This window comes from Molossus molossus, unplaced genomic scaffold (genome assembly GCF_014108415.1).
Source record: "Molossus molossus isolate mMolMol1 unplaced genomic scaffold, mMolMol1.p scaffold_m16_p_7, whole genome shotgun sequence".
In the NCBI taxonomy this organism is placed as follows: Eukaryota; Metazoa; Chordata; class Mammalia; order Chiroptera; family Molossidae; genus Molossus; species Molossus molossus.
Window position 1 is genome coordinate 106,288,525 of NW_023425401.1, and position 26,573 is coordinate 106,315,097.

Below are 26,573 nucleotides of genomic sequence, written 5' to 3' on the forward strand. Positions count from 1 at the left end.
ACTTTATTTAAGTATGTTGTTCTTGAACCCACTTTCTTTCTCTCTAGAATGATGGAACTAAGGAGGAAGCCTGTAGCCTAAGTTTTCAGACATTTGGAATAGCTATATCCCAGCCTGAAACGGAGTGTACGGTTATGAAAGAGATATGAGTCCATGTTCCACTTATTCCAAGTCAGGAGAAATAAGTTTCAGTGACCGAGATTTCATTGAGAAGCCTCCTCGCCTTTGTACCTTCGTGTAGACTTAGTTTGAAAAGCATTGCATGAACAGTAAGATACTCCCCTTATACCATTGCGTAGCTCACCGACAATTTGCATTGTTCATGCATCGCCGTATATGTGAAATTTGTTCACCTCAATTCACTGCCCTTGTACACACCCTAGACGGTTTTGCATACGGTTTTGCATATGTTCTTTGCATGCATCTTGAACATCATTGCATATACAGTAATGGGCAATACGCACATTTCATTTTTGCTGTTTTGCATTTCTTCCCATGATCTCATCTATGACAGAGCCATATCCCCAGAAAATAATGAGGCTTCAGTAAAGGAGTCCCCAAGGCAGATGGCATGGAGGTAATCATTGGCATCGCTCATTATTTTGTTAGTAAACAATGAAGTATATTTAGTTACCCAGGAGAACATTCCCTTTTCATCACTGTGCCGCTGACCGTTTTTCTTCTTAAGCGAAGGAAACAATAATAAATAACCAAACCTTATTTTGTACAAGCCAGCTGGAGACTAGGTGCTGACGATGTAGATGAGAATGGATTTTGAAATTCACTTAATTTTAGCCACTTAGCTAGAAGCGGCTACAGAAGCGAGAAGAGATGTTCTGCCGTGATGAGTTTAAGCTCAGCTCTGGAGACCTTCACTTTGGATGGTGCGTCCTCTCAGCCAAGCGTCCTCGGGAGCTCGGGAGTGGACCAATGACACCATCCCCCAGTCCCCGTGGAATAGCTGAGAAAGTCCTTGTCCATTTCTAGCTCCTTGGAAGAGCCCCTGCACTCTCCTGACCCAAAAAGGCCGACAGCTTCCTGCCCTGCTAAGCAAGTGACTGTGATAATGTTCGCAGGATTTGGACGTGCTAATGCATGAGTTATGACTGCAGACCAAGGAGAACTTGCTAAAATCGAATTCTAAATGACTGTTCCTTTCCTAGCTCGGTCCATTCTGAACACTAGAGTTTTGATACAATCCAAGGACCTTTTAAAGATAATGGCTAAAGATGGAATTAATGAAGACTTAATTGATGTTTAATTGATGAAGGCAGCCAAAGCTTTTTTTAAGAATGAGCAAACACCTGTTCTTGAGTGAGACTCCACCTACTCTCTGTTAAGCTGAGAATGCTGTTTCGAATAAATGCAGTGAATGCTTTTGCAACATTTCCAGGTCCTCTTCACTGAAGATGCCATGTGAATGACTAGGATGGTTAAAAACATTATTTTGTTGTTGCAGTTCCGTATATATGTGTCTTTCATGATCTGTGATTTTCTTTCTTTCTTTTTTTGAAATACGTTTTTATTGCCCAGCTGGTGTAGCTCAGTGGTTGAGCGTCGACCCATGCACCAAGAGGTCGTCGGTTCGATTCCAGGCCAGGGGACGTGCCCAGATTGTGGCCAATCAATGTTCTCTCTCATCGATGTTTCTAGCTCTCTCTCCCTTTCTCTCTGTCTAAAATCAATAAAGAAAAAAAATTTAAATAAATAAAATATGCCATTATTGATTTTTTTTTTTAGAGAGAGGAATAGCCATGGAAAGAGAAACATCCATCGGCTGCCTCCTGTACGCCCCCTACTCGGGATCGAGCCTGTAACTGAGGCATGTGACCTGACAGGGAATCGAACCGGGACCTCTCAGTCTGTGGGACAATGCTCAATCCACTGAGCCACATTGGCCGGGCTGTGTTTTTCTTATATGTCATACAACTGGGGTCAAGGTAATTGCATTCTTGTTTCAGGTTGCCTTACTTCCACTATGCCATTTATTTGTCAATTTGTCCATTCCAATATGCATTTAAATTTAATTAATTCTTGCATCCATTCATTTAACAGATACTTATTGCATACCGATTATGTCTAGAGACCCATGGCTGGCAGTGGTTATTCAATGACACATACAGTGCAGTCCTGGACTTCAGAAAAGTTGGTGATCCTGAGTTTACTTATGTACTTACTCAGGATTTGTTTTGAGTTCCATGACCTTATTGATTTCTGTACCTGCATCCTTCCTTCAGTGGTCCCTAGAAATAGAGGTCAGGTTGATCAGATAACCTAAAGAATACTACTGCATATTTGAACGCCGAAGCCATTTTCAAACCTATAACCAGACCTTCTCCACCTACTCCAAACAGTATTCCATGTGGCGGCATAGAAAGCAATGTTTCACTCTAACTTTTTTTATCAGAGAGAACATCTTGAGAACAATGACATTTTCTGGGCAATGCCAGTGAATGTGCACTTGGTTAGAGAAGTTGTCTAATTAACCCTGGTGTTTCCAACAACCCATCGATTTTAGTAAGAATGCATGCCAGAAATGAAGAACACAAAGTAAACATAAATGTTATGGAAACATAAAGTTGACCCTTTGCCTACAGAACTTTTAATTTTTTAAAGACATTGAAGTAGTCAGTACTTGCCCCAAACTGATGAACCCTTTGACTTTGATAGCATTTAGGGGCTCAGTAGACAGACTGATGTTGGGGTACATTATGAAGTGCCTCAGCCTTTCTAGTGGTTACAAGGAAGAAACATGATTTCTGTGACTTGGACTTGGTTATAGTATGTACATTTGCCTTTATTTTTTTACATGAGAGACCTCATTTCTATGCATATTAAAAATATGGTAGCTGCCCTGGCTGGTGTGGCTCAGTTGGTTGAGCATTCTCCCATGCACCAGGAGGTCACAGGTTGGATCCCTGGTCAGGGCACATGCCCGGTTGTTCACATGATCACCAGTAGGGGGTGTGCAGGAGGCAGCCAATCAACGTTTCTCTCTCTCATCAATGTTTCTCTTCTCTCCTTCTCCCTTCCTCTCTCTCAAAAATCAATAAAAACATTTTTTGAAAATAATATGATATCCTTTTCCTAGTAATAAAGTCTTTATTAAATGCAAAATGTTTTTGGATATTTTTCAACTAAATAAATTATATACTCAAGTATAAAATTAAGGCCCAGTAAATACTGCTTAGGAAAAAATATTTTTAAAAAAACAAAACATAAAGGGTAGTTTATAGGAGTGTTCTATAAATATTTGCTGAAGGAATAAACCAGGGGAGTTATTCATAATAAAAATGGAAATGACCAGACTCTTTAATAATAAAAGTTATGCAGAGTCAAATGGTACTTAGCAATAGTATAAATAATACCTCCCCTGATGTTAGCAACATAGATCAACCAAAACTTGGATAATAACTGTTAGTTTTAAAGCAATAAGAAATTAAAATTACTTGATAGTATGGCTAATGAGTTCAACATAATAGCTTGCATTTCATTTTAACTTTCTTTGTAAATAAAATTAAAAGATATTTAGTCCCATCTAATCTGATATCCCCCTCTAAAGAATTTTTTATTATCCAGCTTCCTCTTGAATATCTCCAGTAATAGAGAACTCACTATGTATTTGCTTTTTGTAATAACCCCTGCCCTTGTTGGTGTTATCTATTTTAATATTTTTCAAATTGTTACACTGTAATCTAACTACCTATAACTTTAAACTTCTTTTCCTAATACCAAGACCTGAAGTAACATACACACAAAGTCTATTTTCTCTTTGTCATAGTATTTCCAAACATTAAAAAAAAAAAAAAAAAAAAAGCAAGCCCTGACCGGTTTGGCTCAGCGGTTAGAGTGTCGGCCTGCAGTCCAGAGAGACCCAGGTTCGGTTCCCGCTAAGGGCACGTACCTCGGTTGCGGTTTGTCCCCGGCCCTGGTTGGGTCGTGTGGGTGGCAACCACTCAATGTGTCCCTTTCACGTGGATGTTTCTCTCTCTTTCCCCCCTTCCCACTCTATCTGAACAAAATATCGGAAAAAAAAAAAAAAAAAAGACCATACCTCATTAACATCACTTGGTAAGTAAATTTAAAAATGACAAATCTGGTAAATAGTCCAGATGTTTAAGTCAAATGTACTTATCACCATTTTGTTTTGGACCTGGGCGCCAGGGTTCCCTTTCACACCGGCCCGGTAGCTCTATGATGAGAACAGAAGTCACATTGTGACTTCCATGGGGACCAGGAAGCTGATCAAACCTCATGTGGAGTTCACGTCAATTTCAGTGGTTATCCCGCCTTGATGCTGTTTTTATGAAGCAGTACAGCTCTTTTGCTTGACTTTCATTTTTTTTTTTTGTCTCTTATAGCGTAATCTTAAGATCATCCTGACATTTTAAAGACAAAGCTGACTCTAGTGAAAAAGGTGAAGGGATTAACCAAACAAGCAAACAAAAGAACAAACCAACTCATAGATACAGACAACAGTATGGGGATCACCAGAGGGAAAGGGGGTGCGGAGGTAATAATAAAGGGTACGGGGGGATAAATGGTGATGGAAGGACATGACTTGGGGTGGTGGACACACAATACAATGTACAGATGATGTGCTATAGAACTGTACAGCTGAAGCCTATATAATTTTATTAACCAGTATCACCCTAATAAATTCGATAAAAATAAAGTAAAATAAAAATGAAACAAAAAAAGAGTTGACATTTTTATTTTTTTAAATATGTTTTTATTGATTTTTTAGAGTGAGAGGAAGGAGAGAGAGAGAGAAACATCCATCGGCTGTCTCCTACCGGATTGAGCCCCCAACACAGGCATGTACCCTGACCAGGAATTACCAGGACCTCTCAGTTCATGGGATGGTGCTCAGTGCACTGAGCCACACTGGTCAGGCAAGAGTTGACATTTTTGAACCAAATACCTTAAAATATAATTGGCATGTGAAATTCTCTGCAAATATTACATATATACATATATTCTTTCTGATTGGTGTTCCAAGATTCTTAGGATATATTCCAAGAAGTAGGATCACTAGGTCAAAAGTTGGTTCCATTTTTAATATACAAAACTAAGCTGCTTTGCAGTAAGTCTGTTTATCATAACTCAGATACAGTTATTTACCTCTAAAGTGCTACATATGTAAATAGAGGCCTTAATAGATTTGCTTTTAAGTTTGCCTACTTGCCAGAAATGTACTGATTTTAGTGGTATAATTCATATCTGAACTTTACCAACATATAGAGAGACCTCCTTATAATTTGTCTTAAGGTAGCATGCCAGACCCTTGATGGAACAACCATATTTAATAAGAAAACTTTTGTTCTCCCAGAAAAGCATTTGTTTCAATCTTATTAAAATCAGTTTGATATTCAGTTTTCTTCCTTGGTCAAATTCCAAAATGAAAAGAATTTGTAGGACAATAATACTCTGTGAACAGACAGATGCTCTGAGAGTATTGTCTCAGGAAGTGATTTTTAAGTAAATATTAATGAAGTAAAATATTAATTGAAATGCGAGTTCAAGCTGTATAATCTATATACATAAAGCATGTATACTTTTGGAATGTGTGATATTATTGTTACATGCCTGGGAAACTTTACATCTCTATTCTTTTAAATAGTGAAAGATGGGAATTGAGTTGCTCCTTGATTTTCTTGTAGGATGCTTGAGCATCTTTGGTTCCTTATGAGCAGTATTATGGGATAAAGTGCCCTCATCATTCTAGTTACTCTCTTTGACCCCTGTTAGTGTTTCAATTGTCTTTTTTTTTAAATTAATTAATTAATTTATTTTTGTAATAGATGTTTCTCCTTTTTCCCCAGCTTTGTTGTCCATGTCCACTGTTCATGCACACATGCATATAAGTTCTGTGGTTTATCTCTCCCCCACCGCCCCCTCTTCTGGGGATCATCAGTCTGTACCCCACTTCCACGTCTCTGGGACTACTCCATTCCTCAGACTGTTATGTTCATTATATTCCACAAATAAGTGAGATCATATGATACTTGTCTTTCTCTGTTTGGCTTGTTTCACTTAGGATGATACTTTCCAGGTCCCTCCATGTCGTCTCAAAGGATAAGAGAGCTTTTTTCTTACAGCTGCATAGTACTCCATTGTGTATATGTATCAAAGATTTTTTATCCATTCGTCTACTGATGGACACTTGGGCTGTTTCCAGACCTTAGCTATTGTAAATAGTGCTGCTACAAACATGGGCGTGCATATATTCTTTTCAATTGTCTTTCTTAAAATGCCAATCCCATGAAGTTGAGCATCTTTTGATATCTTTTATGCTCTACAGTCTACCTGTTCAGATCTCTTGACTATTTTTTTAATGGATTTGTCAGACTTGTTTATATATTTTGAATATGAGTGATTTTTTGGTACGTGTTAGCAAACACTTTTCCCCAACTATGGTTAGCCATTTCGTGATCTAACTATCTTTGGATAGTCTATCATTTCTCATTTTACTTATTTATTTTTATTTTAAATATGTTTTCTTGATTTTTTCTTTTTAAGCAAGAGAGAGGAGGGAGAGAAAAATAGAAACATCAATGACAGAGAAACATCAATTGACTGCATCCTGCACCCCCCCTACTAGGCATCAAGCCTAAAACCTGGGTATGTGCCCTGACCAGGAATAGAACCAGCTACTTCTTGGTCTATGGGTTGACACTCTATCTCTGAGCCACACCGGCTGGGCTATAGTTTCTCATTTTAATAGAATCTAGTTTATCCATCTTTCCCTATATAGCTAATGCTTTTGAGTCTTGTTTAAGAAATCTTTCCCAGCCCCAAGAATATGATGTTTCCCTTTCATGTCCTCTTCTAGAAGCTTTAATGTGCTACTTTTCAGTTATATTGACACATGTTTCACCTGATTTTTGAGTGTGGTCTAGGACAGAGCACACTTCCCTTTCTCCCATGTAGATATCCAATTGACCCTGAATATATTATTGAAAAAAAAATACCTCCTTTCTCTACAATTTTCCTGAGCTAACTTTGTCATAAATTAAGTGCTGAGATATACATGTATATGTGTGCTTTTGTTTCAGTAACATATTTTATTTATTAGGTCCACTGGTCTATTTTTACAGCTACAACATTTATGTCTTAATTTATAATAGTTTTATAATAAATGTGGGTACCAACAAAATAACGGTAGTTAATAGGAAAATGCAAATCAAACTCACAATGAGACAGAATGTTTAGACTAAACTTTAAATATAAAAAGGCTAGCCCAGCCATTGTGGCTCAGTGGTTGAGTGTTGACCCATGCACCAAGAGGTTGCCAGTTCAATTCCCGGTCAGGGCACATGCCTAGGTTGTGGGCCCGATCCCCAGTGGGGGGCATGCAGGAGGCAACCAGTCAATGTTTTCTCTCATCAATGTTTCTGTCTCTCGCCGTCTCCCTCCCTCTCTCTCTCTCTAAAATCAATAAAGAAAAACTATTTTTAAAAAATAAATAAATAAAAAGGCTATACCGCTCTTGGCAAGGATGTGGAACAACAGAAACTCTCATGACCCTACTGGGGCTGTGTGTCAGGGGTGAAAATCTATTCAACTACTTTGGGAATTGTCAGCAAAATTAACTGGATTTAAAAATACAAAACATTGCCCAGCCAGTGCGATGCCGATGGTTGAGCATCACCCATGCACTGAAAGGTCACTGGTTTTGATTCCCGGTCACGGCACATGCTGGGTTGCAGGCTTAATCCTCATTAGGGGGTGTTCAGGAGGCAGCCGATCAATGATTCCCTCCCATTAGTGTTTCTATCTCTCTCTCCCTCATTCTTCCTCTCTCTGAAATTAATAAAAACATCTTTAAGAATTAATAAAAAATAGCACATATTCTGGACCCATAATACTACACCTGGGCATGCACCCATCAGAAATGTACATAGAGGTGCTCAAAAATATGAACAGAAATGTTGATGACAGCATTGTTCATACTAACTCCAAATGGGAACCAGCCACATGTTCAACATTAGAATGAATAAATACAGTAGTATATTGTGCAATGTACTGTTAGGAAAGAAAATAAGCAATCTGTTGCTATATACAATTCATGCGTGAATCTCAGGGGCAATCCATTAGGGAGGAGGGGTTGACTGTATTTGGAAAAGGACACAATGAGAGCTTACAGGCTGCTGGAAAATATTTCTTTATAGTTATATGTGGTATCATATGGCTATGTTCTTTTTGTGATCATTCCTAATACTAGATGCTTGTGATGTGTTCACTTTTGTAGACATATGTAAAGTCTAAATGCAAATGTATCACAACTGTTTTGAATGGAATACTGCAAATATAATACTATGGTTAGATGTCATCATTTCCACACTATCTTTTTCATAAGATAAGTGGAGGTCCCTTAATTATTGCTAAGCATTATATGTTCTTACTCATGAAGTGGATCATGCATTTATTGAAAATGGGCATCTTAGTTACTCACTGATGTTAAAACAGATTGTGCTGATGGAGTCTGATTTCCAGCCAGTCAAGAACATTTTCCATCATAATTCAGTGAGTTATCCTATTAGGTCTCTTTCTGAGCCTTATATAATTGACAAATTTCATAAGCATGTCTTTCATGCCTTAGAGAATAAAAGTATTAAAAATGACAGAATACAGGACAGAAGCCTGTGGCACACTATTAGGGAGCTCTCTTCAAGTCGACATAGTCATTAATCAACAGATTCGGGGCATCGTTATTAACCATTTTTGAATTTACCTAAAATGGTTCTCTCAGACTACCTTTTACCATTATCTATTTATCAGAGATATTTCCCAAAGCTTAGCTAAAACCGAGTTGGAGATACATCTGTGAAATTTCTTGTGTTCTATTAAATGAGAATGTGATCAGAAAAGGGGATAATTCTCTCCCACTACCACCACCTCCAGTATCTCCAACCCTCCCCCCATTCTTCTTTCATTCTAAATGTTCATCACCTACGGAAAATTTTGAATAACCTTGTCTATTCTTCTAGACTTCCTACGTCCCCTGTTCTCTAAACTCATGAGCCTTTGGTTTGTGTGTTTGTTTATTTGTTTATCTTGTTTCTCTTGACTTTTCTGGCAGCTCCTTTGATAAATATTCAAGGAAGCTAACATTACATTTATGAGTAATGCCAGTCTTTTAAGATATAATCTGATGTTTCAAAAAAGTTAAAGCAGCTGTGCCTCTTCTGTTGTGTCCTAACTTGACTCAGGAAGTAATTCCGTGTGCTCAGGGATTCATTCTGTTTTTCCTGGAAAGACCCGAAGGCTGTTGTCCTTGTGGGAGGAGGTAGCAATGGGAGATGTGCAGTTCTGTCTTCCGGTCATCTACTCATAGATGATAAAATCACATCTTTTCTCTTCTGCTGTGTTTCAAATGTACTTGACTACTCTGTTGTAACTTCATTTAACTTTTTTATCTTTATTGATTTTAGAGAGAGAGGAAGGGAGAGGAAGAGAGAGAGAGAGAGAGAACCATCGATGAGAGAGAACATCGATTGGCCGCCTCCTGCATGTTCCCCACTGGGAACTGGGCCCACAACCTGGGCATGTGCCCTGACCTGGAATCGAACCAGCGACCTCTTGGTGCAACCACTGAGCCACACCGGCCAGGCTGAACTTGATTTATATGAGCATTCATTTATCCCATATTTTCGTAATGACAACGGCACTCACATTTTAACTCCTCTAGCTCATAACAGACATTAATTAATGCCCGTGGCTCTTTTTACTGGCTCCTTCTAATTGACAAGTAATTAGACTTGGTTGAAGCTTCTTTGCCCTACTTCTTGTGGGCCGGCCACATGCCACACCTTGGAGCTGTTTATTGTCACTGTAAATAAAACCTGAGCTCATTAGCAAGCCACTTAGGATGCCAGCCCTTTTCTCCTTACCAGTGAGATCATTCTCAATTGCACACTGAACCCTTGCTGTTCAAGGTGTCCCGTTTCTCCAGCGCTATTATTTTAGACCAGCTTTCATTCGCACCTCAAATATACTTTTCATAACAGGCTCACATTCCATATGCTTTTCCATGTTCAGAGGGCCTTTTCAGTTGGTTGAGTCATGTCCTGGTGTTTCTTTTTCCGTGTTGAGAAACAGATTCAATCATTACCTCTTCACATGTTTATATTTTGTGCATTGGTTTTATTCTAGAACTTCTTCAATTTATCTTTGAAATTGCCAATTTGCCCTCTATGTCTATTTACTCCAAAAATTTTGAACAGATTTATTGATGTATCATTGATGTACACTAACGTATACATATTTAAATTTGATTTAAATACATAATGTACAATCATGCAACATGCATTTTTTTTTATGGCTCAATTGTATTCTGTTACATGAATGTCCACGACGTGCTTCCCCATTTATCTGCTGATGGACAGCTGGCTGGTTTCTGGCTTTGGGTGATTCTACATAAAGCTGCTATGGGCCTCCGGGCAGGACTCTGTATGTTCCCATGCTTCATTTTTCTCCTGAGAAAATACCTAGGAGGGGAATGCTGTGACCATCGGTCAGCAGTACAGACCACTAGTGCCTTCATCCATTCAGATGAGTCTTTGCCCAGCTGTGGGTGGATCTGTTCCTCCTATGCATGCGCTAGTCATTACTCAGCCTAGCACTCAAGGGAGCCCCCTGCTGGTTCTTTAGAGTCGTCTCTCTCTGCATCACCTTACTGGGCATCTAGCTTCAGCCACCTTGACCTCGTCAGTCGCTCTGTCTTCTCAGCTGAGGGATTCTGCCAGGTTCTTGTGTCGCAGACTCTCTCAAGATAGGAAGATGGGGAGATGGGACTCACTTCACTTGGGTCCTGTATCTGAGGGATTCTGGTCCTTTGTCATCTCATGTCTTATATCTTGCAAACCATGGTTCCATATATTGTGTCTGCTTTTTCATTGTTTCTGACGGGAGAGTAAATTAGATTTCTGTTCCCCCATCTTGGTAGAAGCAGATGTTCTGAAACGAACATATTTTGTACTTTCTATGGTGACTTCTCCATAAAAAATCCTTCAGTATTACCTTTTAGCTGCTGACTGATTATTTGTGAGATAATGTAATTTGTGGACTTTCCCCTGATGGGGTGTTTCTTTCTATCATTGACTGCATTTTATTAAAAATTTCTAAGGTAATCTTTTGGTTCTTTTTAGTATTGGTCTGCAAACAATGTTACTTCTCCCTGTTGACTCTGATCATTACTGCTATTTTTAATGGCTGGCATTACTTAGTTTATATATTTGAGAGCCTAACCCATGTTTATTTTCACTGGTCCTCAATTGCTTTTACCTCTGGAGTTAATTTGCATTGAACTAGTAATTCCGTTAGCTGACTTTGGTGGCTTTTTTCCCTGGTGATTTGCAATTTTGGTTTGCGCACTCTTATTGACAGCCAATGTCTGTCGGTCTATCTGTCTGTCTCTCTCTTTCCCGTCCTTCTCTGCCCTGTAGTTTTGTGACTTTCTCTACTCCGCTTCCTAGATCTCGGGTCCAGAAATGCATCCTACATGGACGACCCTGTGCCTTTGCCCGGCGGTGTCACTAGGGAATTATAGGTCCAGTCACCACACCAGTGGGTGCCTTTCCTCGGCTCAGCGAGGCCTGTTTTCCAGTTTCTTTGGGCATACGGGCTCCCATTTCTGAGTCAGCAAGCAGCCGTTCCCACGCAGCCCTGGGCCAGTCTTGGTTTCCGGCCCTGACACATACCTTCTGTCTCTGACACTCACGGGAGATTTACATTCATCAATACCTCCCAGCAGCAAACGTCCCGCTGCCTCTGTGTGTCCCCAGACACACAATTTTGATTGTGTTTCTCATGGGTGGAGATGTTTATCTTATTTTTTATCTTAGCTGTGTTTTTCTTTTTTTAATTTTATTTTTATCTACCTTATCTAAAAATACTGTCTATTTAGACCAGAAGGAAGCCTCCCAGCCTGAACTCATAATGCTATCTCGCCTGAAAGTGTCCTTTTCAATGTACTCTTTTCATCTGATACAAAATTCTTGACCTGTTATTAGAGATAGTTCTATACCTAATTGAAAAATTTTTTTCTACCTTTAAAAGTAAAAATTTGGACTCGGGGTTCATCGCCTCTAGTGGTGTTCGGACCGCCCACGTGGGCATCATGTCTATGCAGGAGTGATGTATCCCCCGAAAGAAAACTCCGCCCTCTCTCCTCAACCCCCCACTGAGCTGCCTCTCTCTCTCAGGGGTGTAATCTACAAAGCAGAAATGGCCGTCATCATTATAAACTGTCGCTGAGTCTGGAGTGTAAGTTTCATTCATTTCTCGAGGTTCTTAATTATCATTTATTCCTCAAGTGACCCCAGTAGAGTGGCTATCTAGAATACAAGCACTGTGCATCTTCATAGTTCACACATGCACACACAGTTACACAAGTGCACACACACATACATGGAGGGGGGAGGGCGGTGTGTACGCAAGAGAGAGAGAGAGAGAGAGAAGAGAGAGAGGGAGGGAGGGAGGGAGCTCAAAGAGAGCAAGGGAGAGGAGAAGAGAGATTCACACAGAGAGAGGAGAGAAAAGGCAGCTCCCTACTGCAGGAGAGGTACGAGTTCCACATAGTACATATCTTTCAAGTCATTCAAACAACTTCCTAGGTATTTACCAGGTATTTTTGGTTCTTTTATTTCTAGACAGAGTTATTCTTAAGTCTTCTCAGAAACTACGAGTTGCTGACTATTTAAAATCCTCTCCTCTTCCACTTTCCTTTTTTTTCTTTTTCTTTTCTCTGAGCTACAGAACACACGCCGGGAACACGTTCGTCCTGTTGTATACTCTCCTCTATCTAGAGGAGCTTGTATGCTCCCTGATACACCATCTTCCCGAGGGTTGTGTGATCAAAGGGTCATCATTCTTAATCCTTGCACCGACCGAGGTTATACATGTCACAAGCCAAATGAACAAAGTCATCGACTTCCCCAAATTACATCGCTTGATGGATCAAAGAGACATGGGAAACTCGTCCACCACGGTCCTCATGAAAGCTTGACCTCTGCCCCCCCTCGAGGCTAAGTTCTATTCTCGCCACATATTCTTCTGCTAAGGAATTCGTTTGCACTTATATTTCTCCTTGTTTTAGATGTGTGCTTTGCTTAAAGTTGCCCATACATGGTCTTTATAAAGTAATGAGATTCATGGGCTTTAGTGTGATAACTCCTCTACTGAAAAATTGTAATGAAGCAAAACTTGGGCAATTCAAGAAAACGTATTCAGGAATAGTTTATGCGGGACTAATTAGGGGAAACACTAAATTTCAACAAACTGTTAGTTGGACGTATTTCCTCCTCTTCACTCATTATAAGAATTGCTTGTTGCTTTGAGTAACCCATACATAACACTTTATGCACAATTAGCTATAGAATTTCTCCTAAATTTGGAACAATGTAGCTAATCGATAGGAAGATAGATTTATAATCTCTCGATGACTGGGTGCATTGTTATCCCAGAAATTTTCGTACGGCTTCTCAAAAGTTTTACAGAATTCTAGGAAAAATAGACATGTGGATGATATATGGCCTTCGGGAATATTAGATACTACAATCGGAGAAAACACAGCCTATAAATAACACACACAGTAGAAAGCAGAGACAATTAATTCATCTGGCTTGTGAGCAAATTATCAGGAAGTGGTTCCAAGGAGGGTATTGCAGACTGACTGTCCTGGACATACATTCTGAGATGGGACCAGCAAGTAGGAATTTATTAGGGAAGTTGAGGGGCTTGAGACCAGTGGAGGGAAGGGAATGAAGAGAAAATAGGCAGAGGGGGAGGTCAAGATGCAATGTCATCTCAACGGCTCCAAGGAGGCTTCAACCATTTCCCAGAAAGCTGTGAGACAGTGATGACCCTTCACAGTTTTCCCAAGTTGGGGCAAGGAGCTCAGACCTCTACAACCCCTGGTCGACCAGTCGTGGCATCTATATAACCCCTGAAAGGTGCATGACCTTGACTAAGTCCTTCTTTTTGACTCAGGAAATTCTGAAAGAGGAATTACAGCTAACTAGTGTCTTCTGGCAGCACTGCAATTAACAGAGGGACTAAGTCCTCAGTAACAAAGGAGGACCTCGATGGGACATCACAGTGTCCACTATAGGAGGTGTCATTTGCCGGGAACATGCTGATACTTTAAAGGAGAGTTAATACTTTCCCAATTTTATTGGGACATGCCCACCCTTTTGTTCATGTATCATCTATGACTTCCTGCTACAGCAACTGAGTTTGCTAGTTGTAGCAGAGGTCTTATAGTCTGCAGGGTCTGAAACACTCCGTGTTTAACCCTTCGCTGACCCTCGGTCTAGGGCTCACAAACATCAAATAATATATCACTTTCAAACATAATATAAGAAGTTCAATCCAGTATGTATTTTTCTTGCCTTCTATTCTTGGTGCTATTATTGTCATACATTTTACTTCCACATCTCTGATTCATTGTTACTGTTTTTGTTTTAAGCGCTCCATTATCTTTTAAAGATGTTTAAAAACTGATACAATGTTTTATACTTACTGAGGTGTTTACCATTTTCAGCATTTATTTCTTCATGTAGATACAAGTTTCAATATAGTAAATTGTCCTTGGAGCTGAAAAAATTTTCCATTTCTTATAGTACATTTCTACTGGTGATGAACTTGCTTAACTGTTGTCCTAAGTATCATTATGTTGTTTTCATTTTAAAGGATATTTTGGCTGGATATAGACTTTGAGATTGGTGGTTTTCTTTCTTTTTTTTAATCACTTCAGATACACTGTTTCATTGTCTTTCAGCTCATACTGTTTTTTCTGAGATGTTATTGTCCTATGCTTGCTTTCAAGATTTTCTCCTTTGTATTTATTTTTTACCAGTTGATTATGATGCATTTCAGTGAGTTTTTCTTTTATTTATCTTGCTTGTAATCTGGTAAATTTCTCAGATATCTGGGTTTATATTTTTCAACCACTATTTCTTCAGATGTATATATTTCTCCCCAATATTTTTTATTAATTAATTTATTTATTTTGTTACAGATGTTTCTCCTTTTTTCCCCACTGAGTCCCCCTCCTCCGCCCTCCCTGCCCTTTCCCCAGTTTGTTATCCATGTCCACTGTTCATGCACACATGCATATAAGTTCTGTGGTTTATCTCTCCCCCACCACCCCCTCTTCTGGGGATTGTCAGTCTGTACCCCACTTCAGTCTCTGGGAATACCCTATTCCTCAGACTATTATGTTCATTATATTCCACAAAAAGCGAGATTATATGATACTTGTCTTCTCTGTTTGGCTTGTTTCGCTTAGGATGATACTTTCCAGGTCCCTCCATGTCATCTCAAAGGATAAGAGATCTTTCTTTCTTAGAGCTGCATAGTACTCCATTGTGTATATGTACCACTGCTTTTTTATCCATTCATCTACTGATGGACACTTGGGCTGTTTCCAGATCTTAGCTATTGTAAATAGTGCTGCTACAAACATGGGGGTACATATATTCTTTCTGATTGGTGTTTCAGGCTTCTTAGGGTATATTCCTAGAAGTGGGATCACTGGGTCAAATGGAAGTTCAATTTTTAATTTTCTCAGGTAACACCATAGTGTTTTCCATAGTGATTGCACCAGTCTGCATTCCCACCAGCAGTGTACTAGAGTCCCCTTTTCTCCACACCCTCATCAACACTTGTTGTTTGATGATTTGTAGATGGCGGCCATTCTGACAGGTGTGAGGTGATAGCTCATTGTTGTTTGAATTTGCATCTCTCTGATGATTAGTGATGTTGAGCATTTCTTCATATGTCTTAGCCATTTGTATGTCCTGTTTGGAGAGGTGTCTATTTAGTTCCTCTGCCCATTTTAGTACTCTATTTACTTAACTGTTAGGACACAATATCCTGTAGGTTTGTGGATTACTGTACATTTTTAAGCCTTTTTTCTCTCTGAGCTCCAATTTGAAAGGTTCATATGATCCTATAATTCAAGTGCACTAAAGTTTTTATTCTAATTTGCTGTTAAGCCCATCCAGTAAATGTTTTATTTCAGATATAATTTTTAGTCCAAAAACTTTTATTTTTATTTTTTTGGTCATTTCTTTTCCATTAAGATTTCATATTGCATCTTTAATATTTATATATTATCTTTCAATTAATGGCACTGATGTTTATAATCTCTGTCTCACAGTCCTGGGCTGCCAATTTTATCATTTCGGTCCCTTTTCAGTCCAGTTCTATTGACTGACTTTTCTCTGGTTATAAGTCATGTTTTCCTGCTTCCTCAAATGTCCAATATTTTACCAGATTGTTATACTGGGCATTATGAATACCATGTTGTTGAGTTTCCAAACTTTCATGGCCTTCCTTAATGGAGTGGTGAGTTCTGTTTGAGCAAGGAGTTATTGATTTGTGGGTAAGACCGATCTTTTTTCAGGCTGGTTATCAACCGTTGTTCAGATGTGTGCAGAGTAGCCCTTATTTTAGTATTAAGTAATTCTAACCCCTTTCTAAGATCTTTACTGAATGCCTAGGGTTTTCAACAAATTTGCTCAGGCGTGTCCAGTCTGAAATCAATGCAGTTTCAGCCCTGGGCGTCCTCTGGTTGTTAGGTCAGAACTCCCTCCAGCAGGTCTTGAGGAGTGTTGGGTTTCGAGGACACAGCTTGGGAGTCATCTAGAGTCTGAACTGTAGAGACTCGTTGGCGATCCTGTGCAGATGCTTGGAGCTCTTTCTCTGCACGGCGGCCACTTTCTGGAGCTCTGTCCCACAAACCCTTTTCCTCGGCAGCTTTGGTCCTGGTTTGTCTCCATTTCAGTGGTGCGGCTATTTCTCTTTGGGGTGCTCCTCCATGGGCCGTGATCTGGAACGTGAGCCAGGCAGAAAGCCAGGAGGCTGGCAGGGTTCACCTCATTTGTAGATCTTCTCCCATGGATCAGGGTCCTGCAGTGTTTGTTGTCCAATCTCCAAAGAGGGTAATTTTATACGTTTTTTTAGGTTTGTAATTTTGTGTGGTGGGAGAGCGATTCTATCATAGCCGAAAGCAGAAATAAGCCATATAAACATCATTAAATGAATGATCTATCTGTGATGATTTACAAAATGATTTTTATTAGCACTGTGATCATTAAATAAATTATTTTATTGTTGGTCTTTAAATTCCTTATTTGAAAAGTGATGCATATATTTTTGTGTATACTCTAAATTGAGTAATTTATTGAATATGTTTATCTTACTTATTCAGAATAGCAGCCAGACTCACTCAAAAATTATATTGCCTCTTAGCATTAAGCATTATGCCATTTTTTCTGTAATGTATTTATGTACAACCATAGTTATTTTACATAGTGGTATAAATTAGGAGGCTTTTGGTTCTATATTAGTGCTATTTTTCTAACATAGGCTTTTGCATTCTTAAAATTTGCCAATTATTTATTATATTGTGCCAAAAGAATTTCATTTCATTTAGTAAGTCAAATTATTTTCCTAGGAATGTGACTATCAAGAGTCATTGGTTGTATATCTCTTAAATATTGGTGAATATATTGCCTGGTTTACTATATACCTTAGTTCTCATCCATACAAGGCTTAATGTAAGACCATGTCTCATCTTTAAAAATGAGTATTCTGCCCAGCCGGTATGGCTCAGCAGTTGAGCGTCGACCCATGCACCAAGAGGTTGCTGGTTCAATTCCCAGTCAGGGCACATGCTCAGGATGTGGGCCAAATCCCCAGTGTGGGGCATGTAGGAGGTGGCCAGTTGATGTTCTCTCTCATTGATATTTCTGTCTCTCTCTCCCTCTCCCTTCCTCTATCTCTAAAGAAAAATCAATAAAGAAAAAAAATTTTTAATGAGTATTCTTTGAACTCTGACCTTTTGACAGCAAAATATATTTCAGAGTTGTGTATAATAACTTTCAGTTTCATTTATAAACTACTAAAAGATAAAGCCTTGTGTGAGGATTGTTACAGTCTGGCCAGTGTGGGTGGCTCAGTGGTTGAGTGTCAACCCATGCTCCAAGAGGTTGCTGTTTTGATTCCCAGTCAGGGCACATGCCCAGGTTGTAGGCCTGATCCCCAGCGGGGAGAATACAGGAAGCGGCCAATTGATGTTCTCTCTCATCGATGTTTCTATCTCTCTCTCCCTCTCACTTCCTCTGTTTCTAAAATCAATAAAGGAAAAGAAAAATTTTTAAATAGATTGTGACATCTTTTTCCTAGTTATTTTTAGTTGGAGAATTCATGGTAAATCGATCAACCCTCAGCCAATTAGACTTTGACATGTACTAATAAGGTCTAATTGAGGTATTATGAAGACATTTGCTCAGGAGAAAGCAAGCACATAATTATACCATAAAGAGGTGAGAGCATCCATGTAACCCAGCTGGAAGAAGATTAGTCACAGTCCCAGTGGCATCTGTAAAGGACATTTTGTAATATTTATGTGAAATACAGCAGTGCCAAGGCCAACAGCAAGATGAAGAATAATCCGTGGTCAATTATAGAAGCTGAACTTTAAATGTCCGCGTTCCCCCTTTGTCTCTGCCTTGTCCAGGTGCTGGGGGATGGTCTCCGTCCGACAGCGACCATTACCAGTGGCTTCAGGTGGACTTTGGCGGCCGGAAGCAGATCAGTGCCATTGCAACCCAAGGAAGGTACAGCAGCTCAGACTGGGTGACCCAGTACCGCATGCTCTACAGCGACACTGGGAGGAACTGGAAACCGTACCATCAGGACGGGAACATCTGGGTGAGTCACTGTGGACAGGCAGAGGCACGGAACTGAGTCGCAGACGTCTGACCCCGGATCCTCTCTGCCCGGGTGCAGCCCGGGGATGGGGAGAGGACTTGGGTGTGGCCTGGTTGGAGGTTGATCTTGCTGAATTTTGTTTCTTGTTTTTGTGTTGTCATTCGCTGGTACTTGCTAAATGAGAAAGAAATGTGAACAAAACCCAAGGAGGCGGGAATGTAGACCCACACCCTAATATGTCCCACCCCACACCACACCTTTCTCATAGTTAGAATATCTTATCTCTCAAAGTGAAGGTGTCCCTGGTTCCCAAGTTCTAGACTATTTCTCAGCAAATAAAACCTCCCAGTAAAACTGCGTTGAAACCTAAAGGAATATTTATTATGTAAATCATGGAAAGGTGATAGAACACAATCATGTCTTTAAGCACAGTATTTCGAATGACTGTAGTTTTGTCTGGAGTGCCTCTCTGAAAGGGTACACATTGTTCCTGAATGCTGAACCATGGGTTCCCAAAGAGAATGGGAAACAACGTCCTGACTTACGTTTCCATGTCTTACTCCCACTTGCTCTCACTTGCCTCAGGCTGTTTCTGTTCAAGATATTTCGTTAAGATTGTCACGTGGGAAGGCAACTGACGATGGGGTTGACTTAGATCTGCTGATGGGTGCTGGGCGGAGCGGTCAGCATCCTGCTGGGAGCTGGTCCCGTTTTCTATTTCGCTTCAACTTGGACCTTTTAGCTATGAGACACCACCCAAGTTACTGAGCACTTATAGGTGAAGGGAAAATTAGGGAGAAATACGGTTTTCTTTTAAAATTGGAGAAAATAGAAGACCAGCCATAGTTCTGAAGGACAGCAGACACCATACGGAGCATCCCTTTCCCAAACATTTGTAAATATTTTAAAATATGACCTGCCTTCACTCTGAGATGTACGCACTTGTCAATGTTTATCTATTAAAAACATGGCTCTGGCCGGTTTGGCTCAGGAATGAGAGCATCGGCCCCCAGACCCAAGGGTGGCAGGTTTGATTGCAGCCACAGGAACATGTCTGGGTTGCAGCTTGAGCCCCAGCCTTGAGCGGTGACTGAAGAAACCGTTTTCTTAGATCGCAATTTCCATCTAAGGCTTAGGGCCGTGGGTCTCAGTCCACGTATTTAAAAGGCCTGAGGAGGTTGTAAAGAATTTGGATGCCAGGCACACCAAGACACATGAAATCAGAATCATCTAGGTCAAAATTAAGTTAATGATGCCGATAAAATATTTAAAGACAAATATCGTCAATATTGAAATGATGAAGAAATAATCTAGAGGGGTAGGAAACAGTAATATATAGTAAGAAATCCCCTTATTGTAACAGTGGTTGAAACGCTTATTACAGGTCTATATTTACTTATTTCTTTTACTATGAGAAAAATATATATATATAACATTGTTTAGCCTCTTTACTCCTAAAATATTTCAATTCAATTGGTAAACCATTTGTATAAATTACGCTTGAATAAATTTGTTTAAAATACTAGATTTGGTCCAGTGGAGTTGAATTATGTTTAAATGCAACCATGACCCAAATCGAGTAAAGCCCTCAATATGAAACAAGAAGAAAAACAAGGAGGAAACTTACTTTTTAAATTGTATTCTTCACAGTATTGAGCAGAACGCTGGGGATTTTTAACCCGATCAGAGTCCACTCGTGGAGAGTTCATATTTGAAAAGTCCTCAAGTAATGTTCGAGAGTAGCCGGAGTTTTAGAGCAAGGCCTGAGGCAGGTAGGACTCAGTACCATGACACCAGCTTTTGAGAAAAAGAAAATGCTTTTCTTGCTAAGTGGACACACAAGGAAACAGGAGACAAGGCTCAAATCTGTCTCCCAGATCCAGGGTTTGGGTCAAGTTTTAAGGGGGAACAGGCCGGTATGCGGAAGCATTGGCGGGAAGGTTTTCGTGGAAGAGCTTGGAACCTGGCCAGTTATGGTAAGATAAGGGGAAGGACTTCAGCACCTGGTCTTCTGGACAGCGGGCCCTTCTCTTCTGGAAGGGTTCCCACCTGGTGGCCAGTCCAGTCCTGGTCCCTTGGTTCTGTAGGGGGCGCACGACTTTGGTTCTCAGAGCTGTTGGGGGTCAAAGATCCTTCCTCTGAGAATACTTCGGCTGTATGCCTTGTGGTTTTAGTCTGTTGTCTCTGAAAAGCAACTCAGTGTATCATTAGAAACAGCACAGGAGCAGTTTGAGCTGGTTTTTCGATTACACGGGCTTGGGTAGGTGGTCACTTCCACAGCAGTATCCAACAGTAACTGTCATGTGAAATAAGAATATAATGTCCAGAAAATAAAATAAAATGTGAGGCCAGAGTCGTCCTGTAGAAATAACTTCTGTCAAGCCATGACTGTGTGGCAAGAACATCTGTGTGCATATTAGGGTGTGTAAGGTGTAGGAAGCAGATGGGGGGGGGGCGTCTTGTTATGGAAAGTTTCCATTTCACAACTAAGATAATTCAAAGCCTGGAGCATAATTTATAGAAAAAGTGATTTTTAACCCTGGATACATAATGGAATAGCCTAGAAAGCTTTAAGACATAGGGATGTCTGATCCCATCTCCAGATGTTGGATATAGTGGGCCCAAGGTGCAACCAGGTCATGGTAATATACAGCCAACACTCAGAACTGTATCTTAGATTGGTTTTTGGATTTGGGTGGGGTGTAGATGGAGGAATTTTATTGTTAAAATCAATAGTAAAATAGAAAATTGGAAAGGACTTTTCTTAAAGTTTAGCAGAGAGAGAGAGAGAGACAGAGAGAGACACAGAAGGTCTGACCAAGTGACCAACCAACCAACAGACTAATCAACTGAGAGTAGACAATGAAGGCTCAGGTCACCAGCTCTTCCTGTGAAACACTCATTCTTTTCTAACTCTCTGAGGAGCCTAACCCCAAATCAGAGTAACGTGTTGATAAAATCATCAGAGGGGCTACGAGCCAAACTCCGAAGTATCTTCCCCGTTTCTGTTTGTGTCAAGTCTTCATCTCACAATTCAGAGAGTGCCAGTCCTCACCTATCACACTGTGCTCAGGCGGTAATGAAGAGGCTGCTAAATGCAGCAATACCTGAGCTCTAATTCATGTAGCAGACACCAAGCAGTGAGAGAGAATCGTGTGCTGACTGAACACAGACGCCAAGGGCTGAGTAGGGTAAAGTCTTCCAAGGGGGACTCTTTGGGCAACATAACGATTACATGACTTTTAATAATTTATGACAGGAATGTTTTAATCCTGCGAATATGAAAACAGTCCATCATTTTGATGTATTCTACAAGATAACATTCATTGATTTTAGCAGTTCTTGAGAACTTGAGAATATATGGCTTAACATGTATCCGGTGATTAAAGTTTAGCACTTACAAATCTCAACAAAAATGTACTTTGGCTTAAGTTTATTAAAAATGGTCATTTAATATGTCTGGCCAGTGTGGCTCAGTGGTTGAGTGCTGACCCATGCACCACAAGGTCACCAGTTTGATTTCCAGTCAGGGCACATGCCCAGGTTGTGGGCCAAATCCCGTGGGGGGCATGCAGGAGGTGGCCAGTTGATGTTCTTTCTCATCGATGTTTCCATCTCTCTCTCCCTCTTTCTTCCTCTCTCTCTCTCTAAAATGAATAAAGAAGTAACAAGTTCATTAATATTGGACGTGTTATAATCCAATTAGTTTATGGCATAATATATGTTGCACTGAGATGAAAGAGATTTTTGACATAGATAAGATTGGCTGGCTTGTAGGTGGACAATGCCTTATGTCAAATTTCAGAGAGTCAAAAGGTTTTCGAGTCAATGCTGTTTTGAGGTTGCCTTTCCTATCTATTCCTAAAATGATTGATTACTGAGAAGAATGCCAAGTAATGTAAATTTAATCACTTGAATATTATTTTTGACAAATGTCAATGGTTATTATTTCTCTAATTGCAGGGGAAATGGACAACACAACTAATCTTATTATAATAATCTCATTAAATGTCCATATGGAGTTTTCAAATTATTTTCTGACCTTTGGAGAATATGTGAAAATAAGCAAAGAACAGCTCATGTGGATGAGAAATTATGATTGTGTCTCAGTATTTTTGAAGTCATGAATCTGAGTTTGGAATGAGAATGGTTCTTGAAAATATTCCTGAAAACGGTTCATCTGACCACTGAGTACTCAGAGATGTGAGTTGCTACATGTACTTACTTAGTCAGACCTTCTCCTGTCTCGTTGATACTACTAAGCATCATAGAATTCTTTATACTTTACCCACAATGCCATTTCCTTTTACTTAGAATTTCCTCTTCAATGTAAAAGGATAATATGTACAGATCAGGACCATTGCCCACCTCCTGCCAAGCATTACATTCACATATTCCACAAGCAAATGTGCGCAATTTTCTTGATCGTATTCAGGTTTCCTAAGTACGATCTATTGGACATGGGGAATGATTCTACAGAAGCATGTCTCATCAGTAGTCCATCCACTCTTACATTAAATCAGAATTCCAGCAGATTTTTGCTAGGAGGCTGCATTTAGGTTTGCTTAGGAAAGTCAGTCACTGGATTTTGAACGCAGACTATGTGAAGCCAAAATGGAAAATTGTGGTATCAGCAGAGAATGCGTTCCCATAGCATGACTGTTTTGTTGGATAGTAACACACTACACGTTTGCCTACCATTTAGACATGTTCTTTGTTTTACACTTGTTTTCTTAAAAGATACTAAAATGTTTGTATTTTCCTAATTATTTTTTAAAACAGTTTTGATCCCTCTGTTTATGGTAGGCAGGTATGAGGCTGTGATCAGTACAACAGTATGTGTTAGATGGAGTGCCCCACAGACCAGAACTGTTTTATTATGTTTAATAACATGGTTAGATAGTCATCAGCAATATAGGAATATAGACGTTCATATTCTCTAAGCAATGTTAGAGTATTAATTTGCTAGATGTGTGATAAACCTGGATCTCTATCACTTACATGCTTTCTCTACACACACACACACGACTTAATTGGTTTTACTAAATTTGAAACATTAAAAAAATCAGAAAATCAAATAGGTGTTAACAGATTAATTTAGTAAGTTCTTTGGTTTTCTAACTATCAATCATTGGAGCAGTGTGTTCTTCCCTTTCCTTTTAACCAAATATCCAATCAACTAATATTTGCGTGATACATGTTCCCAAAACATTTTTCCAGATTAGCCTATAACCAGGTGTTTGGCAAGTGAAAACCAAGATGTGCATTTAAACGTCTGAATTCAAGTATCTAGTTTCATTTATTTGGTTTATAAACGTGGAGAAGTCACTTAGTGTCTCAAATTCCTAATCTGAGAAGTGAAAATAATGCCTATGGGGAGAATTAAATGGGGTTGTGTAAGGAAAGAAGTTTTGCAAGCTACAAGGATTTAGCAACTTGTGTGTTGTCAATTGCCTGTCTTAGAAGCATGCTGCGAAGCTGGGGTGGTATTGCTCCTCGGTCTATCATGATCATATTCAGAGTTTTTAGTCCCCCTCCTTCCTTGCCAGATCCCATCTATCTGGGTTTACTCTTCTTCATGTTTGAAAATGTTTTAGATGAAGGAAACATGACTTAAAGTAGGAGGTGGGATGTTGACCCATCTGTAGCATCTTTCCCATGAATAAATGGAGTGGCCGTTGGTGGACAGTGAGTGCAGGCAGGTAGACACAGCTCTGTGCCAAGTGCCACTGTGGTGTCTGCAACAAATGATCTGTTCCCTTATGATGGCCATGTGTCCAACGAGCCATGGAAGGGGACATTGTTTCAAACGAATGGGTTCTTCTGTCCGACCCCTTCAACCATTTGTCTCAGCGGTTGCACTAATTTTCCAAATCACTTAAAAATATGTTCTGGTTATAAATGGGAAGCATAACCAGTTCACAGTTCAGCCGTATACTGGGAGTCTTTCCAACAGATCGAGAATTTTTTCCTGCGTATGAAATTAGGGAAGACCACCATCCCGTCCCTTGCTCAGACATCTTCTGTCAGATGATAACATCTTCTACTTGACTTAGGACACCGAAGCAATGTGTTTTTTTGGCAGTGGACGGAAATTCTCCTTGCTTGTTTATGGGTACAACTGCACTGTGGCTGCCATCAGTCATTGGGGCATATTCGAAATAATTTTATCAATAGTTTACTGAGACATAAAATGCATCAGTCATCTGCATCAGGCCCTTTCTGAAATGACCATTGTCATCAATGGGGTAACACCTTTAGGACTTGTGTAGAAGAAAATTATTTCCGAGGTGAATTTATTATAAGCTTTTTATATTTCTCTGAAATAGATTTTTCTGTTTACAGCTCTCTTAGGCTGGGTGATATTTTTAAAACGTCTCTGTTGAATTGTAATAAGGGAAGAGGATATTCCAGACCTTGGGCATACACTGTGATGCCCCGCTGGTGAATTTCGGTCACCTTTCTACACACACATTTGTATTGTGAGCATCTCATTTTAAGAGGTCCTGAGATTATGTCTTCTGTCAATTTGTGAGTCATTCGATATTCTAGACACATAAAAATACACAGAACCATTCTGAAGAACATGATTATGTGTTTACTTCCCCTCCAAAGTTTGGAAGGTAAAAATAAGGTGTTACTTATAATAGAGGATATGTTGCTGGCATACACTGTTAGGAAAAGGAAAATGATTCATCTTCTATGCTAAGGCTTCTTAGAGGCAATAAACATATAGTATCTAATTGTTCACAGTCAGGTGTACTTTTCACTTCAGATAAAATAAGATAGAGGAATCCACTGTTCTAAAATTTTAAGTATATTTCATTGCTTGGCAAGCTCTCTGGGGAAGGAAGCGATCTTAGTCACAATCATGATATTCTCGGGCACTTATTTTACTCTGAACTCAAATAGTGGAGGTGCAATAAGCTTCTCACGGAGCAGAGCTGGAGTCCGGTTGCTTGGGGCTAAGCGTCTTCGGGTGAGTACACCTTTCTGCAGAGTGTTGACGGACACGGTACTTACAAATACTTTGAGAAACGTATTAATTCCCTCATTGAAGATGCATGCCTTTGCTCAAGAGGTAACTTGGTGGAAGTTGGATGAATACTAGTATGTGTGGGCGTGACCCCTGAGAGTCAGGGAAAGGAACGGCTCAGAGGTGCTCTCTGGAACCAGGCCAATAGGCCCGTCATCAAATTCCATTCACATCGATTCCTTAAGCTTTCTGTGTCCATGTTTCCTCACCTGCCCAGTGCAATTAAGAGCAGCACTTACTCGGCTTCAATAGAACCCCCCTCAATAGAGATTCAGGCATTGAATTAATGACCCACACGATGAGCTTAGGAAGGTGCCTGGCACCTGTTAACTGCTCAGGGAGTATATTTTATCCATGTGAGAGCTCCGGATGCATTGCTGTAGTATATTCTATGGGTCTGCCCTTGAGAATTCTAAGTAGACTCCTACTTCCAGTCTACAATAGCTTTTCTGTACTTTTTGGCACGTCCGTTGTATTACGACTGTGCTTCTTAGCCTGAAATGACCAATAATGCTTCTCTAAGTATAATTGGGAATGCTAGTTGGATGTGTGACATTTGAGTCATGATCCCATTCTTTGCCACATGGAGTCCCATGCATCGTAGACACATTGTCTGGGTAGTCCGTGTCCCGGGTGAGACAGAATGGGAGGGTGTGCGATTGGATCACTCTACGCAGAAGAGCGCACCATTTAACACTGATGAATTGTTTATTTCTGGGACTTTTCATTTAAATTTCCAGATTGAGGTTGACCGTGGGTAACTGAAACCAAAGACGGTGAAACCATGGTAGCAGGGCCAATCTACCGGTTC

At 39.9% G+C, this 26,573-nt stretch overlaps 1 protein-coding gene across 1 annotated transcript in view; it reads left to right on the forward strand.

Moving 5' to 3' along the window:
* The window catches only part of CNTNAP2 (contactin associated protein 2), a 1,693,809-nt gene that overhangs the window by 572,355 nt on the left and 1,094,881 nt on the right, over positions 1–26,573 (forward strand). The window contains exon 3 of the mRNA XM_036246733.1: positions 18,533–18,726. Coding sequence (XP_036102626.1) covers positions 18,533–18,726 — 194 coding nt within the window. The remainder of the gene's footprint in view (positions 1–18,532; positions 18,727–26,573) is intronic.